The 20,382-nt window shown below is 51.2% G+C and overlaps 9 protein-coding genes across 9 annotated transcripts; 3 read left to right on the plus strand and 6 right to left on the minus strand.

The window, feature by feature from the left end:
- Positions 1 to 990: 990 nt before the first annotated feature.
- On the plus strand, positions 991 to 1,814 carry K452DRAFT_322628 (uncharacterized protein). Its single transcript, XM_033544531.1, has 2 exons — positions 991 to 1,564; positions 1,634 to 1,814. The coding sequence occupies exons 1-2, from the start codon at positions 1,389 to 1,391 to the stop codon at positions 1,749 to 1,751; spliced, it is 294 nt and encodes a 97-aa protein (XP_033391839.1). The 5' UTR covers positions 991 to 1,388; the 3' UTR covers positions 1,752 to 1,814.
- Positions 1,815 to 2,366: 552 nt separating this feature from the next.
- On the plus strand, positions 2,367 to 3,830 carry K452DRAFT_344971 (uncharacterized protein; the record flags this gene model as incomplete). The annotated part of the gene is made up of 2 exons (XM_033545436.1): positions 2,367 to 2,504; positions 2,613 to 3,830. Exons 1-2 carry the CDS (start codon positions 2,488 to 2,490, stop codon positions 3,826 to 3,828), a joined length of 1,233 nt encoding a protein of 410 aa, XP_033391840.1. The 5' UTR covers positions 2,367 to 2,487.
- A 62-nt stretch (positions 3,831 to 3,892) lies between these two features.
- K452DRAFT_148203 (uncharacterized protein) lies at positions 3,893 to 4,643 on the plus strand. The gene has a single exon (XM_033535507.1). It carries the CDS (start codon positions 4,087 to 4,089, stop codon positions 4,492 to 4,494), a length of 408 nt encoding a protein of 135 aa, XP_033391841.1. The 5' UTR covers positions 3,893 to 4,086; the 3' UTR covers positions 4,495 to 4,643.
- A 1,015-nt stretch (positions 4,644 to 5,658) lies between these two features.
- On the minus strand, positions 5,659 to 6,546 carry K452DRAFT_210674 (uncharacterized protein; the record flags this gene model as incomplete). The annotated part of the gene is made up of 1 exon (XM_033536171.1): positions 5,659 to 6,546. A coding segment is annotated over one exon (888 nt), but the record flags the coding sequence as incomplete, so codon positions are not given.
- A 499-nt stretch (positions 6,547 to 7,045) lies between these two features.
- On the minus strand, positions 7,046 to 8,245 carry K452DRAFT_303017 (uncharacterized protein; the record flags this gene model as incomplete). The annotated part of the gene is made up of 3 exons (XM_033542669.1): positions 7,046 to 7,817; positions 7,893 to 8,038; positions 8,096 to 8,245. The coding sequence occupies 3 exons, from the start codon at positions 8,243 to 8,245 to the stop codon at positions 7,046 to 7,048; spliced, it is 1,068 nt and encodes a 355-aa protein (XP_033391843.1).
- A 485-nt stretch (positions 8,246 to 8,730) lies between these two features.
- K452DRAFT_303018 (uncharacterized protein) lies at positions 8,731 to 10,311 on the minus strand (the record flags this gene model as incomplete). The annotated part of the gene is made up of 3 exons (XM_033542670.1): positions 8,731 to 9,874; positions 9,932 to 10,077; positions 10,144 to 10,311. The coding sequence occupies 3 exons, from the start codon at positions 10,309 to 10,311 to the stop codon at positions 8,731 to 8,733; spliced, it is 1,458 nt and encodes a 485-aa protein (XP_033391844.1).
- Positions 10,312 to 10,975: 664 nt separating this feature from the next.
- On the minus strand, positions 10,976 to 13,815 carry K452DRAFT_303019 (uncharacterized protein; the record flags this gene model as incomplete). Its single annotated transcript, XM_033542671.1, has 5 exons — positions 10,976 to 11,630; positions 11,693 to 11,832; positions 12,440 to 13,379; positions 13,437 to 13,573; positions 13,633 to 13,815. 5 exons carry the CDS (start codon positions 13,813 to 13,815, stop codon positions 10,976 to 10,978), a joined length of 2,055 nt encoding a protein of 684 aa, XP_033391845.1.
- A 1,945-nt stretch (positions 13,816 to 15,760) lies between these two features.
- On the minus strand, positions 15,761 to 17,802 carry K452DRAFT_322629 (uncharacterized protein). The gene is made up of 3 exons (XM_033544532.1): positions 17,362 to 17,802; positions 17,174 to 17,301; positions 15,761 to 17,124 (listed from the first exon to the last, which is right to left on the minus strand). The coding sequence occupies exons 1-3, from the start codon at positions 17,698 to 17,700 to the stop codon at positions 15,954 to 15,956; spliced, it is 1,638 nt and encodes a 545-aa protein (XP_033391846.1). The 5' UTR covers positions 17,701 to 17,802; the 3' UTR covers positions 15,761 to 15,953.
- A 760-nt stretch (positions 17,803 to 18,562) lies between these two features.
- On the minus strand, positions 18,563 to 20,315 carry K452DRAFT_313453 (uncharacterized protein; the record flags this gene model as incomplete). Its single annotated transcript, XM_033543665.1, has 6 exons — positions 18,563 to 19,145; positions 19,223 to 19,358; positions 19,431 to 19,668; positions 19,726 to 19,771; positions 19,819 to 19,910; positions 19,980 to 20,315. 6 exons carry the CDS (start codon positions 20,313 to 20,315, stop codon positions 18,563 to 18,565), a joined length of 1,431 nt encoding a protein of 476 aa, XP_033391847.1.
- Positions 20,316 to 20,382: the final 67 nt, after the last annotated feature.

Consider the following 20,382-nt stretch of genomic DNA (forward strand, 5'->3'; position numbering starts at 1 on the left):
TTCGGTCCAGTGTTTGTGGCCGCAACCCCCCAGTTGACTCATCTTATGGGCTCGTTGAGGAACACGCAACCGAACCTGGTCGGATGTGGTTGTCGGTAGCTTTGAAGCTGCGCTTGGGCTTGTATTTAAGTGGGTGCTTATCTGGGTACTGTTGTTGATTGTGGTGTCGTCATGTCGTCGTCGTCGTGGCTGGCTGGCAGGCTGGCAAGTGCTAAATGCTGCTCATGCATGAGTTCGTAAGAGAAAGTGATAAGGTCGGCGACCAGTGTATACTATCCCACGGCGGCTCTTTTAAAAAGGAAAATGACGGCAATGATGGCCACGGTTATTTCTCTGATTTGGCTTGTAACGTGGACAATGGAAGACAATTAACGCCGACGTGCCAAATGTAAGGGCCCACGTTGTTTGTAGATGAGAAGTCGTCAAAATATGACTCTTTGATATCCTTTTTTCCCTTGACGCTTGCAAGCGCGGAGAATTCCATGCATGGATGTGACACTGACGTAGATTGGGCTTGTCAAGCGCATACCTGGCGTTTCTAGTGTGCGCGATGTGGTTTCAGCACATAGGGCGTGTCTGTACTGTGCAGGGCGCATTTATAGGGCGTGTTTGTCCGCATGTCGTAGGGCGCGTTGTACATTGACACCTAAACCGTAAGGCGCTCCAAGCGGGCCGTAGCTGCCTGGGGTACCTAGTGGGGCACGTACGTCCTCCGTAGCGGAGACCAAAAGCCAGAAAATCAAGAAAATGAAAAGCCATTGAGAGAGGTACGTACGTATGACTGTTCACCAGGCCCGCGACGCACCCCGCGCGTGTATACGTACGACTCCGCGCTTTACGCGCTTCACCGTTAACTTCGAACACCTGTCGTGCGGTGTCAAGAGTCATGTTGCGAATTGACAGCGGGGTTAAACAGGAATGCGGGGCTTACCTAATCACACACTGTAGCGACGCAGCACGACGCGCCCTTCAACACCCACTTCGAATACCGGTCGTACGATGGCAAGAGTCATATTGAAAATTGGTCAGCAAGAATGCGGGGGTTACCAAACGCACAGCTTGCGGCCGCCAATCCGCTTCCGGGCACCGCGCCGCCGCAACCCAAATCCAACGTCACGCTGCGTGCGGTGTCTGGATTGGGCACCTGGGTGTACGCGTCGACGATACCTATTGATTTGGCGGTGTGATGCCTGACGTTCGTGGTGTTGTTCTGGACCTGGATAGGACGAGTGGCATGCGTAAGGCGCGGAGTGTGACGCTGCGATGCTGGTGGGGCTGCGGGCGGTGCTGCAGGCTTTGATGATGGCGCGTAGAGCGTGTTGGTGGGAGGGTGTGTGAGTCGAAGTGTCTGAGGTGTGAGGAAGTATAAATTGAGTTTGAGGACCGTGATGGAAATGACCAGAACACAGGCCTGCATCCACATCATCTCCAAGTCAAGCTTTCTTGTCCACTGCGATCTTCGATACACCGCAAATCATATCTCCTACACGATTCGTCAGAAAAAGCTTATCCCAGCCCTTGGTCAACATCTCTACCAACCGCCCTCCCTCTTGAAGCGCCATCCGTTAGTCTTGCAATTCCAACCCACAACAATCAAACTACCACCACCAACAATCCATCAAAATGTCCGCAGACTCTACATCCGCAAGCGTCAAAACCACATCCGCATCTTCGACGAAGAGCACCTCCACCACCAGCACCGTCACAACACTGCTGAAGCGCGTGTTCTCGCAGAAGCCGAAGGACAATGAGGGCAAGAAGAGAGAGGAGAAGGCAGTAAGAGCAGAGGCAAGGGCTGTGCATGGGAGTTTGAGGTAGAAGGGTAGGGAATGGAAGGGAGAGACGGATGTAATGAGATCTAAGTGTGGTTAGGAGCAGGAAATTTTTGTGGAAGGCGCGCTGAAGTTGTTACTTCCTTGTACAATTTGCTACTTTATTTGCTAGCTGCGATTTCTTTTGTGTCGCGCAAGAACCAAGGGACATCTTTCACTGTCAGTCTCATTGCTATTGTTGCACATCATCATTGTTCGCTGTTATTGATGGCCTGGAGCGACGGCCTGCCCGGAGCTCCTTCACCCGGCATGCGAGCCGTGCGACGCCTTCCTCGCACTGAAACTGATGGTAAGAACAATAGGATTCTGACGTCAATAGTCAGTGTCAAATCCTTCGTTCCTTCTTAAACTCCGACCGACCACTCCAATTCTGCAGGAACTTTGGACACAACCTTGCCGAACAACTCCGGAACAATCACCAGCGCGTCAAGCGGACCAGCACTGACCGCTCATTGCTGCCCACCACCACCACAGGAGCGACCCTTAAGCCCTCACTCCCTGCTGCTCCCTCAACTCTCTTACCTACTGCTTCCTGATCTCTCTTTGACAACCTTCTTGACAAGACTGCATCACACCGATCACCTGCCAACCACATCTGCAGCCGCGGACCAAGCCTCTCACGTCAACCGACATTCCGCGCCAGTAAACAGGCATCATGGTGTTGCGCAGCAGGCAAGTTCTTCCCTCGTATGCTTTCTGCTTACATGTTCCTTCAACAGCCTCACCTTGGCTCATAACACACCTCTACAATGATCGAGGCTGCTAACATTTCCCCAACAGCGACGACGCACACGTCATGTCCAAGTTTGTGAACTTCACGCAGGCGACCCCTGAATCAATCTCCCCCACCCCCGAAGCCTCAATGACCCGCGAGAACCGTCACGCCTACAAGCGTCTTGATACTGACACCTTCAACGCCCTCGACGTCGAAACGCCCCGCGTGAACCGTCGCGCTCACAAGCATCCTGAAGTTGATTCCATCAACGCTCTTGATATCGAAGCACCTCACGAGAACCGTCGCCGTCAGAGGCTGTCATTGCGTCGTCGCAACGAACCCCACATGGAGAGTGATGACGGAAGCGATGAGTACGACAACAACCGCCAGAACAAATCCACTATGTTGGCACGCACCAAGGACGCGTACCCAGAGGTCCCAGACCTCGGAGATGGCTCTGACGACACAGTCACACGCCGTACTTTGACGGGTACTGGCAAGCGTAAGCGCCACATGATTACAGTTGTGGATGACGACGAGGAAGAGTCCGACACTTCTGGTGGTCATCGCGATCCTACTCCCGACCCTTCCCCTCGTCGTCCTGGAACTGGTCGCCTTCCTCCTCCATCATACAACACAACTATGGGACGCCACAACCGTGAAGAGTCCGCATTGTTCATGACCCCGGCTCTTGATGACAGCCGCACATCTTCCGTGACTAGCGCACCTTCCACCTTGGTGAAACCCAAGCCTAAGAGCTACGCTGCCGAGATGAAGGAGCGCATGCTCGCTTCCGGTCGTGGCGGCTTCGGTATCAGCGCAGGCCGCAAGAACAGTCCGGCCAAGAACGAGGAAAACATCATGATCAAGGACCTCCGCCAGAATGAGCGCCTCTCGTGGGATGAAATCGCCAAGCAACTGAACGAGCGGCGTGTCGCCAACGGCCAGCAGACAGGCCTGACTGCTGCGTCTGTCTACGGTCGTTTCGTTCGCAATGCCCCCCTCATCGCAGAGATGAACGGCGAGAACGACTTTGACGTCCAAGACCACATGCACTTGCAGGAGCATCGCAAGCGCGCTAAGCACGCTGGCCCTGCTGTCGACAGAGACCCGGCCGAGCGACCCATGCCTATCTTCAGTGAGGAAGACGACCGCAAGCTTTGCCTTGCAGTTCAGCACGTCGACAATGATCGCTGGAACGCGATCGCGGCGGAGTTCAAGAAGAGCGGTGGCTTCGCCATCACGCCGTACCAGGCCGCCAAGCGCTTCAAGATGATCTAGGTATGCTTCAGCTGCCATTTAGTGACGATGATTGGCACTTTGAGATACTGACCTTTGCGATCAGGTTCTGAAGCAATCAATGGAGCGCCGCACCGAGCCTTGCCATTGGTCTCCTTCAGCCATGAAGCCACTACTCTCGTCAGCTGTCGATCCACACCTACACCAGCACTTGCATCTAAGTGGTGCACTATGCCTCCTCAGCCAAGCAGTCAGTATGGTCATTGAACCTTAGCGGACGACTTCTCCACATTCTCCACAATGTGGCATCATACATCCGACTTCCCCACCAGAATGCTCACTTTACATTTTATTTCACCACGACACTTGCACCCAAACGGGCCAAATCCTCTTACCACGATCAGTGTATCACAACTTACACCACAGCATTGGGACAGGGCAGAGACGATGGCTGGCATGCATTGTCTCAAATGCATTCACTTGTTGTTCTTTTATTTCTTTTCTTCTTTCACAGGCAACAAAGATAGCTTGCATTCGGGACGGCTCATAATAACGAGGCAAACATCTTCCATCGGGAAAGAAGGACATAATACTGCGGGAGCATGGAATGAGAGTTCATTCAAACCGATACTTATGCAATTTGCTTTCTCCTTCCTTTTCAACTTTCTTCCACACTTTTTACATTTCCTTTGGCACGATGGGGCGTAGGACGGTCCAAGGCTCTCTACTGATGCCATCATATCCATCGGTGGATGATGGGCGGCCTGCTGGGTGGCATTGTGCCTGTGGCTGACTGGCTGTTGCTGTTCCACTTTACCTTAGTTTGCTCTAGGTAGCTGAAATAATGGGGGTTCTGTCTTTCATGTGTTTTGTGTGTGTGAAGGTTTGCGTGCACGGGCTTGCTTGTGAAGTGGCTGTTCGGTGTTGTACAAGTCTTGTCTTTTGTTGGATAAAGAGATGGACTGGTGCAGGAGGTGCTGCATGTACTAATGCCGTATGATGCATGCATGCATGAGTGACCTAGCACCAATGGTCAAATGCCAAAGCGAGCGCCTGAGCGCGTTTGTCTTGCCTTCATATCGGCCACGCGATCTACGTAGGTACATACATACACACACCGCGCAATCCCGCGCGCAAACAAACAAACATACAGCGCCATTGAGGTTGTTTTCACACCTATGCATGCACAACTGCCTAGTAATGCCATTTCCGCATGGGAGATCAATCATTCAATCATCCTCGTGGCTGTGTCAGTCAGTGACTGATTGACCAAACGTCACGGCGGGGCGGGTGACCGCTGGGGAGAGACCCGGAGAGGGAGAAGCAGAGCGTAACGCAGACGAGAGCAACGGAGGGGGAGGAAGCGGAGTGGACATTCATGGGCACTGGTATGTACAGGCTGGCCATGTGTGCTGTGGTGTGGGGCACGGCACTGCAGAGAGCGAGGGGAATGGTGGTTGTGTGGCGTTCGTTGATGGTAAGGTGGGACTATGATCAAACTTGAGTCGCTACTTGCTTGGCTACTAGGTTGCTTAGCTACGGACCTAGGTTAGGGTAGGGTGAGGGCGGTTGCTGTCTGTCTTTTGTCGCTGCCGAATGGGGGGGTGGGCTGGGGTTGTGTGTACAGTACGTTGAGTGGGGTGGGTGGGTGTTTTGGGGTTGGTGTTTTGGTGCTGGGGTTCGTGGTTGTAGAGCTAGTGGTTTTCAGAGTCGTGGGGTGGTAGTTGAGGTGCTAGCTGGTTTTATTGTTGTCGTGGAAGGTGCCACTGCCACGGAAGAAGTGTGTGGACGAATTCCAAATGTGTCCATCGCCAACCATACCCCTCCTTCCTCCAACTCAACTCAACTCAAATCAATCATAACACCACCATATTCCTCATCATCCTCATCCTCGTTAAAGCTCCAATCCGTGTCCTCATCCTCGTCGGACTCCGGCTCAGGTGCCATCGCCTCCCTCGCGCCCTCCACCTGCTCCTTCAACATCCACGTCCCCGCACAGGGTCCCGCATTCACGCGCACAGCGACGAGCGCCAGCGTCTCGCGCAAGTAGCGCTCAGGCTGCTTGGCGCGCTCCTGCAGCGCGTCGAAGGACCAGTACCGGTACTGCGCGAACATGGCGGCGAGCAGGTCGAGCAGGTCCTCCTGCGGGATGCGGGCGTACTTGTCGCAGGTCTTGGTGGAGCGGGCGGACTTGGTGGCGTTGAGCATGTTGGTCTTGATGGCTGCTTTGGTGGCTGGGTTTGCGGCGCCCCCGATTATGGACGATAGCGCTTGGATGTTCGGCTCGAGGACGAGGCGCTGCTTGCGCGCTTGTTGGGCGCGGGCGGTTTGTCGCAGGAGGAAGAGCGACGCGTCTGCCTTTCCGGTCTCGATGGGCGTGAGCGACACGTCGTGGCTGGCGCGCGCGGCGAGGACCGTGTTCTTCGTGATAGGCGGCCGCTTGCCGCCGCGGTGGCCACCGGAGGCCGCGCTGTCAGCTCTAGGCCGGGCTCTGTACCAGCCGGGGTGGACGTACTTGACGGGGTAATAGCCGTGGTCCTGCTCGGTGAAGACGAACGTGTTGCCCGGGGTCGCGTTGAGCGTGTTGAGCTTGTACTCCTTGGGCAGCTCAGTGAAGCGCGGCAGGTCGTGCAGCGCGAGCTTCGTCTTCTGCGCGCCGCCCTCCGTCCACGTCGTCAGTGTGCCGATCTCGACTTCCTCGTCGTCGTGCAAGTTGGAGAGGACTTCCCAGAGCCAGGTGGGCACGCGCGAGAGCCAGACGTTTTGCTTACGGAAGTCGCTGGGGATGCTGAGGTCGCCGGTGTCTTCGTCGGCGTATTGGCCCGGTGAGTCAATGTCCATGTCGGGATACTGCTCCATTTTGGGCGTGAGCGGGTTGCTGGGGAGCCGTACAGGGGTGACGTGTAGTGGTTGTTGGGTGGGTGGTGGTGGGAGTGGTGGGAACAAGGCAGTAGGTAGGCAGAACAATGGGAGACTGGTGGTGCCTTTGTCGCGGACTGGCAGCGCAGGCTTGCAGCCCTTGAAAGGCGTCGCTGTATTTAGGTGTGTCACAATCAAGGAGAACCACTTAGCGAGCCAGTAGATGTTTGGGGAGAAAGTGTGAGAGGTAGAGAATCCATAGATGCACTTGGCCCAGCTAGGCAACGCCCTTCACTCGAGCCTAACACACCAAGCAAAAACCTGAGCCAATCACCGACCATCATAATCTCCATCCCCATCATGTTAAAAATCCACGACGCCGTAAACTGGTGTTGCGACCTCAGCGCCTCCGATTCGCCTTCCGCAATTTCTCGTTCGCTTCCAGCAGCTTCTCCTCCAGCACCACGATGTTGTCTCCCAGGACCTTGTTCGTGGTCTCCAGGCGCTTGTTGTCAGCCTTCAGCCTCCTGATCTCCTCCCTGGCCTCCTCCAGCTCGAGGCCTTGTCGGTCGACCTGACGAGTCTCGGTCGGCGTAGCGTGACCTGAAGTGCGCGAAGCCTGGGTAGGAGCCTGCACCGCAGTGGTGCGCGCAACGGGTTGCGGCTGCGGCGCCGTCGCTTCGTTCCGGTTTTCGATCTTGAGCTCAGGGTCGCCGTACTCGGGATCTTCGTCGTCGTCGTCGTCGTCGTCGTCGTCGTCGTCGTCGTCGTCCGAGTCGTCAATGACAATGGCCTCCGCCTTCCACTTCCGATCGCCCTGGGCAGAGCTCGCGCCTTTGCTGCTCGGGGTAGACGCGGACGGTTGGTTCTTGCCGGGGGAAGTCGACTGCTTCTTGCTCGGAGCCGAAGCTTGTTTCGAAGCAGCAGCCCGTCCACCACCACCGGGCATCTTCTGCCGCTTATTCGGACCCGCAGCAGCAGCAGCAGCAGCAATACGCTGACGCTGGCACGCCTCCACCTCCTGCGCGATCTTCTTCGCCAGCGGGTCTGCATTCTCGTCGACGGCGGCGAGGGTGTTACGCGCGGGATCGAAGCCGAAGTACGCGGGGGACCAGGTGTCTTCGCTGCCCGGGGCACGGCGCTTCGCGACGAGGAAGACGTTTCGTCTGGCACTGGGGAGTAGCGTCCATCAGCAACCGTGTGGAGGGTTGTAAGGGGTTGTGAGTAGGCAGGGAACAAGAACTCACGCCTCGCCATCCCCGCCGATCTCCTCGAAAACGTCCATCCGGAACTTCCACCGCTTCGGCGTGAAGCGCTGCGCCCTGTCCTCCGGGACGCTGTACGCGGTGGTCCACGCCGCGACCTTTTCCTCTCTGCGGCCGCCCGCTTTGTACTTCACGGTACGTTAGCGACGTTCAACGCCATTAGTATATGCTGATGATGTGCATACCTGCGCCCTCACGACCAGGTGCGCCACCTCCATGAATCGCTGCGGAACTGTAAAGCCGTGGGCCCGCGTGGCCGGCAGAGCGGCCTTCCACAGCTCGGCGACCGCCTCGCGGTCGTGCGGGCGCACGTGTTCTGTGCGCCATTCTTCCATCGTTGCGAGGTTGTTGCGGGAAGAGTGCTAAGGGCCTGAGGGTTCTGCTTTTAGGCGCCATTGCTTTCGGTGAGGTCGTAAGGTTCGGTATGTTCGGTTGTTCAGTTGTTTACTTTAATGTTGTTGTGCTGCTTGAGCTTAGAGGACATTTCTGCCGCCCTGAAAGCAAGGATATCATTGGTTGTTGAAATTAACCCGTATGGAGTGGAGAAGGAATATATTCTGCATATCTATTTTACACTAGAGCTAGAGGCTCCTTTTCTAGGCGAATTTCGTTTGCTTATAGGAGCACCTCTTGTTTGTCTTATACAAACACCTCTTATTTGTTCCTCCTACGCAATCTCCACACTGGCTAACATGTTCTACACAAATAGGTAATTCATGGCTCGCTCTTGCATACTTCACATAATGTAACGCAACGTTTGGAATACCTGCTTGTATTTGAACTGTACCTCGATTGCAATCTGTAAGTACCCATGTCCAATTTACCGTCTGGTTAGTTCCTGTACCCTGTCATCTGCATCCTTGAGCTTTTCCTGAAGCTCTACGATATTCAACACCAGGATCCTGTTGACTGCCTCCAAACCCTTGTTTGAAGCCTCCAAGCTCTTGTATGAAGCCTTCAAACCCTTGTTCTCATCCTCCAATCTCTTGATCGAATCCTCAAGTCCGTTGCTCTTAGCCTCAAAACACTTGTTCAAAGACTCCAAGCTCTTATTCTCAGCCACCAAATCCTTTTTCGACTCCCCTAAACTCTTTTTCTCAGCCTGCAACTCCTTGTTCGAAGCCTCCAGGGTCTTGTTCGAAGCATCCAAGATCTTGGCCGAAGCCCCCAGGGCTTTGTTCGAAGTCTCTAGGTCCTTGTTTTTCACTCCAAGCTCCTTGTTTGTAGCCTTCAGGCCCTTACTTGAAGCCTCCAGACCATTCTTAGAGACCTCTAGACCCTTGTTAGTAGCCTCTAAAGTTTTGATTCTCTTTCTGGCACTCTCCAATTCGAGGCTTTCTCTGTCTAAATGACGAATATTGTTCGACCTTGAAGGCCGCGAAGTAGTGGCAGTGACGCGTCCACTTGGAGTGTAGGGCTGTGGAGTGTCCAAAGTCAGGTTGGCGGTCGGATTGGCGCTCAGGTCTGTACTGGTACAAATTCCGACTTGACCATTTGGCGTAGAGGGTTGCGAGATGTTGTTGACAGTAGTATCTGCAGCGGCAGACGTAATCTCGAAGTTGAGGTTTTCCGGCTTCAGTGCAGGATTCCCATACTCGGAGTCATCATCCGATGAGTCTTCCACTACTGTGATCTTTCTCTTTTTCTGCCCTTGGTTACGGGTTTTTGCTGTGTTGCTCCGGGGTGATCTTTGTTCCGAGGCAGATGGTCTAGCAGGGCTATGCGGATTGGGAGCCATTAGCTTGGTACTGGAAAACATAAATCGCCGATCCTCAGTAATAAGGTGATAGGGCCATTTGTGAGGGAATGAAGTTAAACGCTTGGCGTGTTCCCGAACCACGTTGACCAATAGTGGCCGACTATAGCTAACATCTGTGATGGTGTTGACTACTGAGTCAAAAGTGTAGAACTCCGGTGCATCAAGGTTGTCAATCCTCACAACGAGAATTAACTGCTCTTCGGTTCTTTGAGTTATATGGTGTTAGTATTTCGGAAGCTTCTGAAGGGGAAATAGAGCTTACAATGGCCCATCCACGCCGCATGGAACGAAAACATCCAAACGGAATTTCCATCGATGCTCTGTCTTCCGTAGCCTTTCATTTTCAGGCTCACTGTAAAAGCTTATCCATGAGGCAAACTTTTTCGCTTTGTGTCCGACATCCTTGAACTTCACATTATGTTAGCTATATTCAGCCCCGTCAGGTGATGAGTATTAAATTATTTCTTTGCTTACCAGTGATTTCCGGAGGATTCTGGGCCGCTCCATATATCGTTGGTGGACCGTATAACCATGCCTCTCTGCCGCTACTAACGCTGCTCCCCAATACGTGCGAAGTTCATCAGCGTCGTACGGCTCATTGTCGATCGATGCTTCCCCCCAGTCCCATGTTATTCTCTCCATGACTGCGAGCGACAATGCGTCGAGCCAAGAGAGGCGTTTGCTTGTTGAGGTTTGGAGGGCGTTGTTGGCGGTTGTGCTGTAAAGTTGGTTGGGGATGGATGGTGCAAGGTCGCGAAGTGCAGAAGCAAGATAGACATCTGCTGCTTCAGTAGGTCTGTTCAGTCTGTTTCAGATGATGACGTAACTGCGTTGGTGTGTGTGGTGTTAAGAGGCTTCAGGAAGCTGCGAGACACGTAGGTAAAGAGGTGAAAGAGGTATCTTCCGCAGCTTCAACAAACAAGGCAGGAACAACCGACCTCCGGTATCCTAGCTCAGAGAAAGCAAGTAGGCCCTTTCACACACTGGAGCTTTCCAGCGCCTACCTTTGATGGTTACAGCTCACTCTTCAATGTATTTCTGTATGATGTCCCGCCGTATTTTACAATGTATAAGTTGTTTGCTTCTGTGGTTCACATCAATTCAGAGTCTGCTAAACTACGTGCCTTCAGAAGTATGCTGCCAAAAGGTTTTAACAAAAAGGCTTTTGTCGAACTACCCAGCATCTCATGATCTCCCATTCGCCAGATCATCTACAAGCACATCCAAAGCTTTGAGGATCCAACACGATGCCTACCGGAGACTCGACATTCGGATTTGCTAGTGCTTGTCTCTTGTCAACTTTCGGCTAGTGAGTGCATCTTTTGCTGTCAGCTTCATAAAGTCTCTTTTCCAGCTCCCTAATGTTTCCTGACAGCATCTCATTTACGGTCTTCAAACTCTTCTGCTCTGTCTCCATAGTGTCCTTCTCGGCTTCCAACATCCTAATCTTCTGCCTTGCTTCTTTCAGCTCTCGGAAAGCTTGATCAGCATCCCTTGGTACTGCATAAGCCTGTTCATGGTCTTGGTGGATATCGTCTGAGAATAAAGGTTCCGGAGTTTCCATGAGGTTTTCTGGCTTCAGGTCAGAGTTCCCATATTCTGAATCGTCTCCAGAATAGTCATGCATCTCAGAGTCTTCGGAAGATTCCTCTTCGATGATCCTTCTTCTCTTTCTATCGGCTCGGTCGAACATCTTCTTCGCGTTGCTCCGTGGCGCTTGGCTCAATGAGGGCGGCCCATTGCTGTCAAATAGTTTTCTCCCGTTCTTGGAGTATGCATCAATTAGCTGGCCACCAAAACTTTCGACGTCGTTCGAGACCAACTCAACCAATTCGGATCCATTCTGAGCAACGTCGTCAATGGTTCCGAGTGTTGGATCCCATGTAAAATAGTCGAGGGACCAATGATAGGCTTTGTTTGGGAAAGGGCATCTTACAATGAGGAAGATCTCTTTCCTATGCCTATGTCTTGTAAGTTAACTGAGGTCCTTGACGACAAATGGATGGTTTCGGACGAGCATTACCTTCCGTTGTGGTCTTTTATGATGAAGACATCGACGCGCACTTTCCAGTTGGAATGTGTTATATCCAGCGAAGCGCTGTGACAGGTGAACCATGAGGCCAGCTTTTCGGCCTGAGCTTCGTCGTGGGTCTCGCCTCTTAACTTTGCGATAAGGTTAGCTTCGGTGAGGTATACAGAGCTATGAATACGTTCTCACTTACAAGCTTTCTTTTAGAAAGATCTACGAGCTTCCTGAATTGAGGTGGGATGAAAATACCGTGGTGGACCGCAGCCTCTAAGCAAGCTTCCCAAATCTCCAAGATTTCGACATAGTCACGATCGTTCGTGACGTCCTTAGGGTCTGTCCACCCCTCCATGGCAGCTTGGTAACGGGCTCAACCAGGAGAGGTAATTGCTTGTTGAGGCTGGAGCGTTATAGGTTGGAGAGCGGTGTTGGTCGTTGTGTTGGAAAGATGGTTGAGGAAGGACGGTGATCTAGGTAAGCCGTCCGCTTCTTTCACTTTCTGCTGAATGACGTAAGTTTGTCAAGAACCCAAGCACCCGCACACCATCTAATTTCTGGAGGTCTTCTGTATCATTCTGAAGTATCCTGCCTAAAGGCATCAAGAAAAGAACTTTTGTCAAACTACCTAGCATCACCCATTCGCCAAATTCGCTACCCGACTTTCCAACGCTCTGGAAATCCAAGTCAATGTAAGACACAGATGCGGATTTCTTGATCGCCTCCCTTCTGCCCACACTAGCCCACAGAGTTCTTCCTTTCTTTGGCCTCATGGAGTTTTTTGTTCGTGGCCATAAGCTCGTTCGTCAGAGCTCTGTGGATGGTCTTCGAACGCTCATCCTCCTCCACCAGACGCTCGTTCTCTTCCTTTAAGCGTGCGTTCTTTTCTTCAAGATTCACGCCTTTCTCTTCCAGACGCACGCACTTCTCCTCGAGACGTGCGTTCTTCTCTTCCAAATGTTCTTTTTCGTTCTCCACGTCCCTTTTCTGAGCCTCCAGACTCTCTTTTTCCGCCTTCCAATCTTGCGCTTTCTTCTCCCAGCCCTTCTTCTCGGCCTTCCAAGCCTCCTGTTCGGCCAGAAGTTGGCGAATGAAGCTGTCTCTGGCATTCGCCCGTTCGCCGTGAGCTCCATCCATATTTCCGGGTACCGCACCAGTACGCCCAGGGCCCTTATGGTTTCTGCTTGATGACGAGGGTCTTGGGGTGCCCCCGGATGCACTGTTGGTGGTGGTAGTGGTGGTAGTGGATGTGTCGTTGTCGAAAGCTTCTACCTTCAACGTCGGATCGCCATATTCCGAGTCGTCACCGGACGAATCGGGGTCGTCGCATGCTTGCTTCGACATCGTCTTCCGCCTTTTGTGACTGGCCTGATCATCGGCCGTTGCGGGTCTCTTCCGAGATGGTGCTTGGCTCCGAGTCGGTTCCTGGCTGGGAGTTGGTGATCCACTGCCACCAACGAGGTCCTTGCTCCACTTCCACTCGGTGGGGAAGGGACAGAAGAGGTCTTCGTCGCACTTCTTGATGTGCTCGGAGACCAAGCCAAGCAATGAGTAGCCTTTTGGCTCCCTAACCTCGTTGATGGCATCCTGAGTCTGGTCGTAGGCGTAGAAGTTTGTCGACCTCATCTTCGTTTTTAGGATCTTGGTCCACCTCACGGTGAGGAAGACCTCCATATTCGCGGTAGCCCTGTATCATGCCAGGTACAGAAGAGCAACAGACGGGACGGCTTCATGATCAGCTTACCTTCCTTCGACATCGGTGATGGCGAATACATCCAAACGGACTTTCCAAAAACCGCTGGACTCATCTTTCAGGTCCCGCTGACAGCTGAACCACGAGGCAATCTCCTTCTCCTGGCTGCCTGATCTTTCCACTCTCATCTGTACAGAACGTTAGCCACGGTGGATTCCACAAAATGCCAGGTAAGCTTCTAACATACATATCTCCTTCTGGAGAACTCCTTGGGCTGACTTGAGTCTTTTGGTATCTCAAGGTCGCTGCGTACCGCAGCCTTTACTGCTGATTTATAGATTTTTAAGAACTTCGCGTTGTCGCGATTGTTCGTAACCTTTTGAGGGGATGTCCAAGCCTCTTTGGCCGCGCGCAATTGATGCCCAGACATGATTGCGAAAAGTTGTCGGTATGATCGGTGGAAGAAATGCTTGCGCGTTGGAAGGCGTGGTTGTTGGTTCTCATAATGGCGAGAAAGAAAAAGAATATTTAAGTACAAACAGTGTGGCGCCGTGAAGTGCAAACTGAAAGCTGCACTTCTGCACTTCAGTTAAGTGGTGCTGCTTTGTGGCTTATATAGTGAAACACTGATGCGGCTAGGCGGGCAAACATCAAGCGCAAACTACAATGAATCGCAAATGCGGTTGGAAAAGACAATTGCCACGCGCGACAAAGAGATCAAACTCATGTTTTTGCTTATTTATCACAAGGCCCCAAGATGGTTCATGGAAACATGGAATGTATCACACGGTGACCTACAAACGATTTTGGCTCCGGATGATTTGTCTACCCTGTCTATGTCCATTTAACCCTACATGTAGATAGGTATGAAAGCAAGTTATATACCTATGATGGTATGGTATTATAGAAGTGCAGACTCCACTACCAACGGTCAGGCCCTATTGTGTAGCTGTAGCCGGTGCTGTGGCTTGTGACAATGACGTGCTGAATCAGACGCATTGTCGAGATGTACGGGCTCGTAAAAGTTTCACTTTCGTAAGTATAAGGAGGCATTTGAAGCGACAAATGGGATAACCCCGCAGTTGGATGAGGACGGGTTCATAGTCATGCATATCAAAGCTAATTATGTGTACTAAACTTATTCAAATACGTAAGTTCTCCAAATGCTCCAAATCTTGTAGCATGTAGCTTGTAACATGTACTATTTCAAGCACACACTGCAGCCATAGTGCTCAACTATATATTAGAGGGAACCCAATTCCTAATCATCGGACTCTACGGGGTAAATGGCCATACTACCCTGGCCTAGTGGTCTACTGTGCGGCCGGCCACCAACCATAGATCACTAGGTATCCCGTTTGGGAAGGTCTCTTCGGAGACGGGTTCGATACTTCCTCTTTCTTTTTTCCTTTCTTATTAAACATAACGTTGTGTGAGTGGGTGAATGAGTTGTGTTGTGGCGTGTCAGTGCTTTTTCGGTGAATCAGGTGGGACCGTGGGAGCTTCACTGTAGACTCGCGGCGATTTTGCTGTCATTCGCTAACTGCCGCCCATGTCCAAACACTGCGCAGTGTCGCTAGCAAGCAACAGCAGAAGGCCCTGCATCGACGTGCGTAAAAAAGCAGACATCACTGAGCGCCCGCCTCCCCATACGACTGCTCACTCATACTTATTTTGGGCTTTGGCTTCTCCTCGACCACCTCATCGTTGAATGTGTTTCTTGTAGATCAAGGCCACACACTTAGGATGCGAGGCAATGTAGGCCTGAGCGCTCTGGGTCAATCCCTCGCTGAACAGACGCTACTCGATGTTGCCGGAGACATGACGAACTAGGAGATCGTTAGGGTAGAATTTCTTGCAGACTGCATCCAGGTCCTTCCTCGAAGATCAACTCTGACAACTCAGACTGCAAGGTCCATTGGGTGGCTTTGAGCCTTTGCCTTATCCGGGCCTCTCTTAGTTCCTCATGGAAAGTCATTTTATATCGCAACTGCTGAAGACCGGTAATACTTTGTCATGCATGGCAACGGGGTCGTGAGCGGTGGCCTCCTGAAGCTCCGGCTTGATACTTTTGCAGTTTTCCATTTCCGACATACACATCGCTACTCCCAGCCACATTGTTCCCGCGAGGCTCAAGTGGGTAAAAGGTCAAAAGTTACATTGCTGGCTAGAGAGTAGAGAGCGAAGAAGTTGGAAGCCATAGAGTTTGTGGGCAAAGTGGTCAACATCAACATCCACGATTCCATCTCCCACAACCCAGTCGTATAATGAAATCCGTAGAATTTTTTAGTAGTACCTGCAGGAAAGCTCTAAGCTCAGCCTGAGCTACAGGGATAGCTAAATATATGGAAAAGAGTTTTATGAGTTAAGCAAAGCAAGCAGCTGAGAAACAAAAGAAAATAACCGTGCTGTCCGCCGTCCAGCAATTCCCTTTGCATGGCTCGTGTAGTGAGCAACTTGCCAGGATAGCTATACCTTTTTCATGTTCTATCGTACAGTGGCTTCCTGCTTTTGTTAAGCATGACGCCAGAAAACACTAGTTGAAACCAGAGCACTTCGGGAAATCTTTCAAGAATGACGACTCTTGACGCGACGGGCCTCATCAGTCTCATCCTCCAGCATGTGCTTCTTTCGCAACTTCATGTTTTCTTTCTCAAGCTCTACAATCCTAGCACCCTGAAGGCGGACGGTCGCTTCCAATCCCTTGATTGTGTTGCGGAGTTCGTCGTTGCTGTCCCCAGCAACATCTGGAGGTTCAGGAGTCGTGCTTCTGAGTCGGTGATCGATATATTCTCTGGTGGATTCCACGTTGTTCGGCCCTAACTCTTCCATTTTGAGTTCCGGGTTCCCTTCGCTCGAAGGCAGCAGCGGTATCGGCATTGATCCGTTATGGACTTTGGAAGGGTCGATTCTGGAAACCAATTCGAGCACACGTTTCTCCAGTTCTGCCGACTTTGCATCTGCGTCTTCTCCGGCTCTGGCTTTTACGGGCTGGCAACGCATCCACAAAAGCGCCCGATAGAGCTCATAAGTTGCCCCAAAAAGATCATAAGTCGATTCGACTTCAGACGAAGTTTCAGTCCGATCGATTGAGGGATCCCGGAACATTGGCTCGTCGGCTTCTGAAGAGCATCCCGAAAAGGACTCTGAAGCCTCCAAAGATTCTTTGCTTTCAGACACCGAGTCTCCGACTTCGGTTTCAGATCGCGAGGATCCGTCAGATAATGTCGAGGATTCGTCAGATGATGTCGAGGGAGTATCCGGCACTACGAAACCTTCAAGGTCCTTGTCCTCAGATGGATCTTGAGAACCATACAAGATGTGGTTTTTTCTGGATAAATCTGAAGAATCATAAAAGAGAATAGGATGGCCACTGGACGTGAACTTAAGGCGGTCGTCAATTGAAGCTGTCGAGCTTTCCGTTTCAGAGTCATTAGTGAAAAATTCATCTTCGTCTTCACTTTCTTGGTCGGTTAACTCTTGTCTCCTCTTTTGCATAGCAAGCATCCTCTTCTCCCGGTCGATAATCTCATGGTCTGAACGGACACGTATGCATCCAAAATCGGAATTACGCTTACGGTGGCGGCTTTCAAGGTCGAGGTAGATTTTAGCCGCATACTTGTCGTCTTCCGGGGCTTCGATAATGGTACCCGTAGCTGAATCGAATGTGAAAAAGTCTGCAACATGCTCGTTGTCTGCATTTCTCATTACGAACATTGTGCGTTCTGCGAGTAAGGACCTGTTTCATTGTCAGTTGTGTACGAACATGAGTTGATGGATATCCTTACGGTCCCTCTGCGGACTCTTCAAACTCAATGAAGTTATCGAAGCGAACTCTCCACCATTCTCTTGAGACCCTTAAAGGGTAACACTTGAACCAGGCGAAAAGTCGCTGTTTTCCAGCCACTGTAAACTCCTAGAGGGAACAAAAGGTTAGCTAATTTATGCAGGGTTTCCCGTACATCGTCGCACTCACCCATACTATCAGTTGGACTGCCATCTGAGTAGGCCAGTATCCCTGTAATTGTTCTGGTACTTCTTCATGCTTGCCATAGGCATATGTCGTAAGCTCCGTTGCATCAATGAGGCCTTCTTTAACAGCAGCTTCCTTGATATCCTCCCAGACTTTTGCCATACGATCAAGGGATTCCTGTTCCCATGTGAAACGCCATTCGCAAAGCGTGGATTTGTCTTTATCCCACAAATCGAAGAAAGGGTGTATCTCAGTCGCATGCGCCGGCAAATTTATGACAAGTGGACTAGTGGGAGGGCCAGAGGCAGGCTCGACCGAAGCCGATGCGCCAGGATGAGACATCTTGTGAGACAGTGCTGGCAAATCGGCTAGTTGAATTCCATTTAGAATGCCGGTGTCGACAGGTTGAGTGACTGATGATCCCGTGTCTAAGCTGGTGTAGTTGAGAGCAAAGGAAGACCTTTAGTCCTGCAGCAGCGTAGCTCAGGAAGTAGTGTGGTGTCTAGAAAGCGGTGCGCGGTCTAGGAAGCAGCACGCGAGAACTGTTCGGGTGAAACCTGGCAACGATGAAGAAGATTCGGCGAGACGCGTCACTGCCTCGGTGAGCGCGTTAGCGCGAGACTGACGAAGAAGTGCTGCGCCGCTGACAAGAAGTTCGTGGTGACCTTGCAACGGTGTCCGAAGTTGAAAGGTGTTGGGTGTAAGACGGTCGGCGAAGGACTCAAGACCCGCGCCGACACCTGGGCCCGGAGCTAGCCGTTTTGGGAAAGGCTTCTGTTAAGCAACCAGACAGGAAAGAGCGAGAACTGTTCAAGAAGGTGCTCGGGCTAAGTACCGCCTCCAAGCTACGCAAGGCTGCGTGTGAGCTATGCGCATGCCCGACAATCCAACAAAGCCAGTACTGAGACCACAAATTGCAATACTCCAAATATCACTGACACATTCGCTTGGCACTTTTGTAGGAAGTTTTAGTTCAGCCTCTGAGGCTCGCCAAATGCCTGGGAAGGAAAGCTATGCATTAAGGTAGAGAATACCAAAAAGAAATCCATGCCGTCAATCTGGCGATTCCCTTTCCAAGTCTACATAGTGATCAGCTTACACAACACCTCCGATCTTCATTTCAATTTCTTTCGACTAGTAGTTTCCTGCGTGAGAAAGCTTATCTGTAGGCTTTACTTGATTTCAAGGCATTCCCAGGAGGCACTCAGGAATGACGCCTCTTTGCACGACGGAGCTCTGCGCATTCATCCTCCAAAAGCCGCTTCTTCCCCCTAAGGTCCTCAAACTCTTCTCCGAGCTTCCTAGAGTTCTCTCTAAGGGTTGTAGTTTCTTTTTCAAGTTTCCTAGAGTTACCTCTAAGGGTTGCAGCCTCTTCAGTGAGCATGAGGACTATGGAGTCCTTGGTATGCTCTATTTCTTCAGAGTCAGCGATGCTATGACGTTGGACACGAATGGTCGCTTCAAAGCTTCTGATCCTGAGTTTGGTATCTTTGAGCTCATCCGTACTATGACTGAAACTGAACTTCTCTCCAGTGCTAGGATTCTCCGAGGCTGTGCTTCTGGACCGATGATCAGTGTTGCCGTTGATGACTCTTTCGTTATCCAGTTTTTTCTCCTCCATTTTCAGTTCTGGATTTCCATATTCAGACTCATCGTCAGAAGGGTCGTGGCCCAAATAATACTGAGAATTCTTGCTGGACTTGATGTCATATGCTCTGTCATTCTGGTTTCCCGACTTAATGTTCTCAGGCTGGGAGTGCTTTAGTGGTGCGTCCTTTTCCTGCTTGCTGGACTAGGTGGTGGCGGGGGAAGCTGTTCCTCAGGCGGAGTCTGCCACTCAGAATGAAGTTGTCTCTCAGATGACTTTTGCTCCTTTGACGACGGAGACACAGGCACATCCTGAGATCCGGAAATCTCGTTTGATAAGTCGCTCTTATCTCTGGCTACGGCAGGTGCTGTGTCCTCAGGCCTTGAAGAGGTTTGCTGATCATTAATGTGAACTGCGTCTTGTAGAGCTTCAGAGCCCCTTCATCTATCCTCGGAATGGTCCAAAACAGGGTATGTGCTCTTACCAGGTACCTGGTCGTTGATATATCCGAGGGAGATTCCTCTGAGAAAATTGCCGAGAACACATATATCTGACTGGTCTGACTCGGAGTCATTCTTTCTGGTTTTGATAAGCATCGTTTTCGCCCACTCGATATATTCAAGGTCTGAATTGAAAACCATGGCAACATTTTCGGGGCTGGTTGTAACTTGCATAGGTACTCGAGCAAGGTTTTGTATGATCATATTGACATACCCGTGGGTCTAATTAACCTCAGTAATTTGGGAAGCTTTCATGTCGTATTGGTAGAATTTTATGACATTCTTCTTCACGGCGAATAGCACGATTAACTCATGATCAGCCGAACTGTCTTGTTGTTAGCCTCAGGAATTCCCAATTGATAAGTTACATACCATCCTTGGTAGTAGAAGTGATCTACTCGAACTAGCCAGTCCTCTTCTGATCTAAATGGATAAAACTTAGACCATGTTATCGTTCGCATACGCTAAAATGAAGACGTAAAATGATCAGCTTCGTGTTGTTCTTTTTATCAAAGACCATCAGCCATACTCACCCATTTGACCCTTTGGGATATCAACTCTGGAGACCATGAGGCATGGAGCCCTTCAGGAATTCGTTCTTTCTTGTCGTATTGATTTCCAGTGACCTCTTCCGCATTCAAAATGCCCTTCGTAATGATAATGTTCTTGAGGCGATTCCAAAGGTAATTCATTTCAATATCCAAACCTACACGAGACTGCTCGAACATTTTTGGTTGTACTGTTAGTGCGGTTTGAGTATCTGTGGAACTATGCATCTCATCAGGTGCCGAAATTCTGTCGTCGGGATTAGGTCCAGTCTCTGAATGTTCGGCCGGGTCATACGGATCAGAAGTGCTAGACTCAGCCATCTTGCAAGCAAAAGTTGTCGAACCGATTAGATGAAACCCACTGGGGTTGCCGGCTTTAAAAAGGTTA

Source organism: Aplosporella prunicola, assembly GCF_010093885.1.
Source record: "Aplosporella prunicola CBS 121167 unplaced genomic scaffold K452scaffold_60, whole genome shotgun sequence".
Classification (NCBI taxonomy): Eukaryota; Fungi; Ascomycota; class Dothideomycetes; order Botryosphaeriales; family Aplosporellaceae; genus Aplosporella; species Aplosporella prunicola.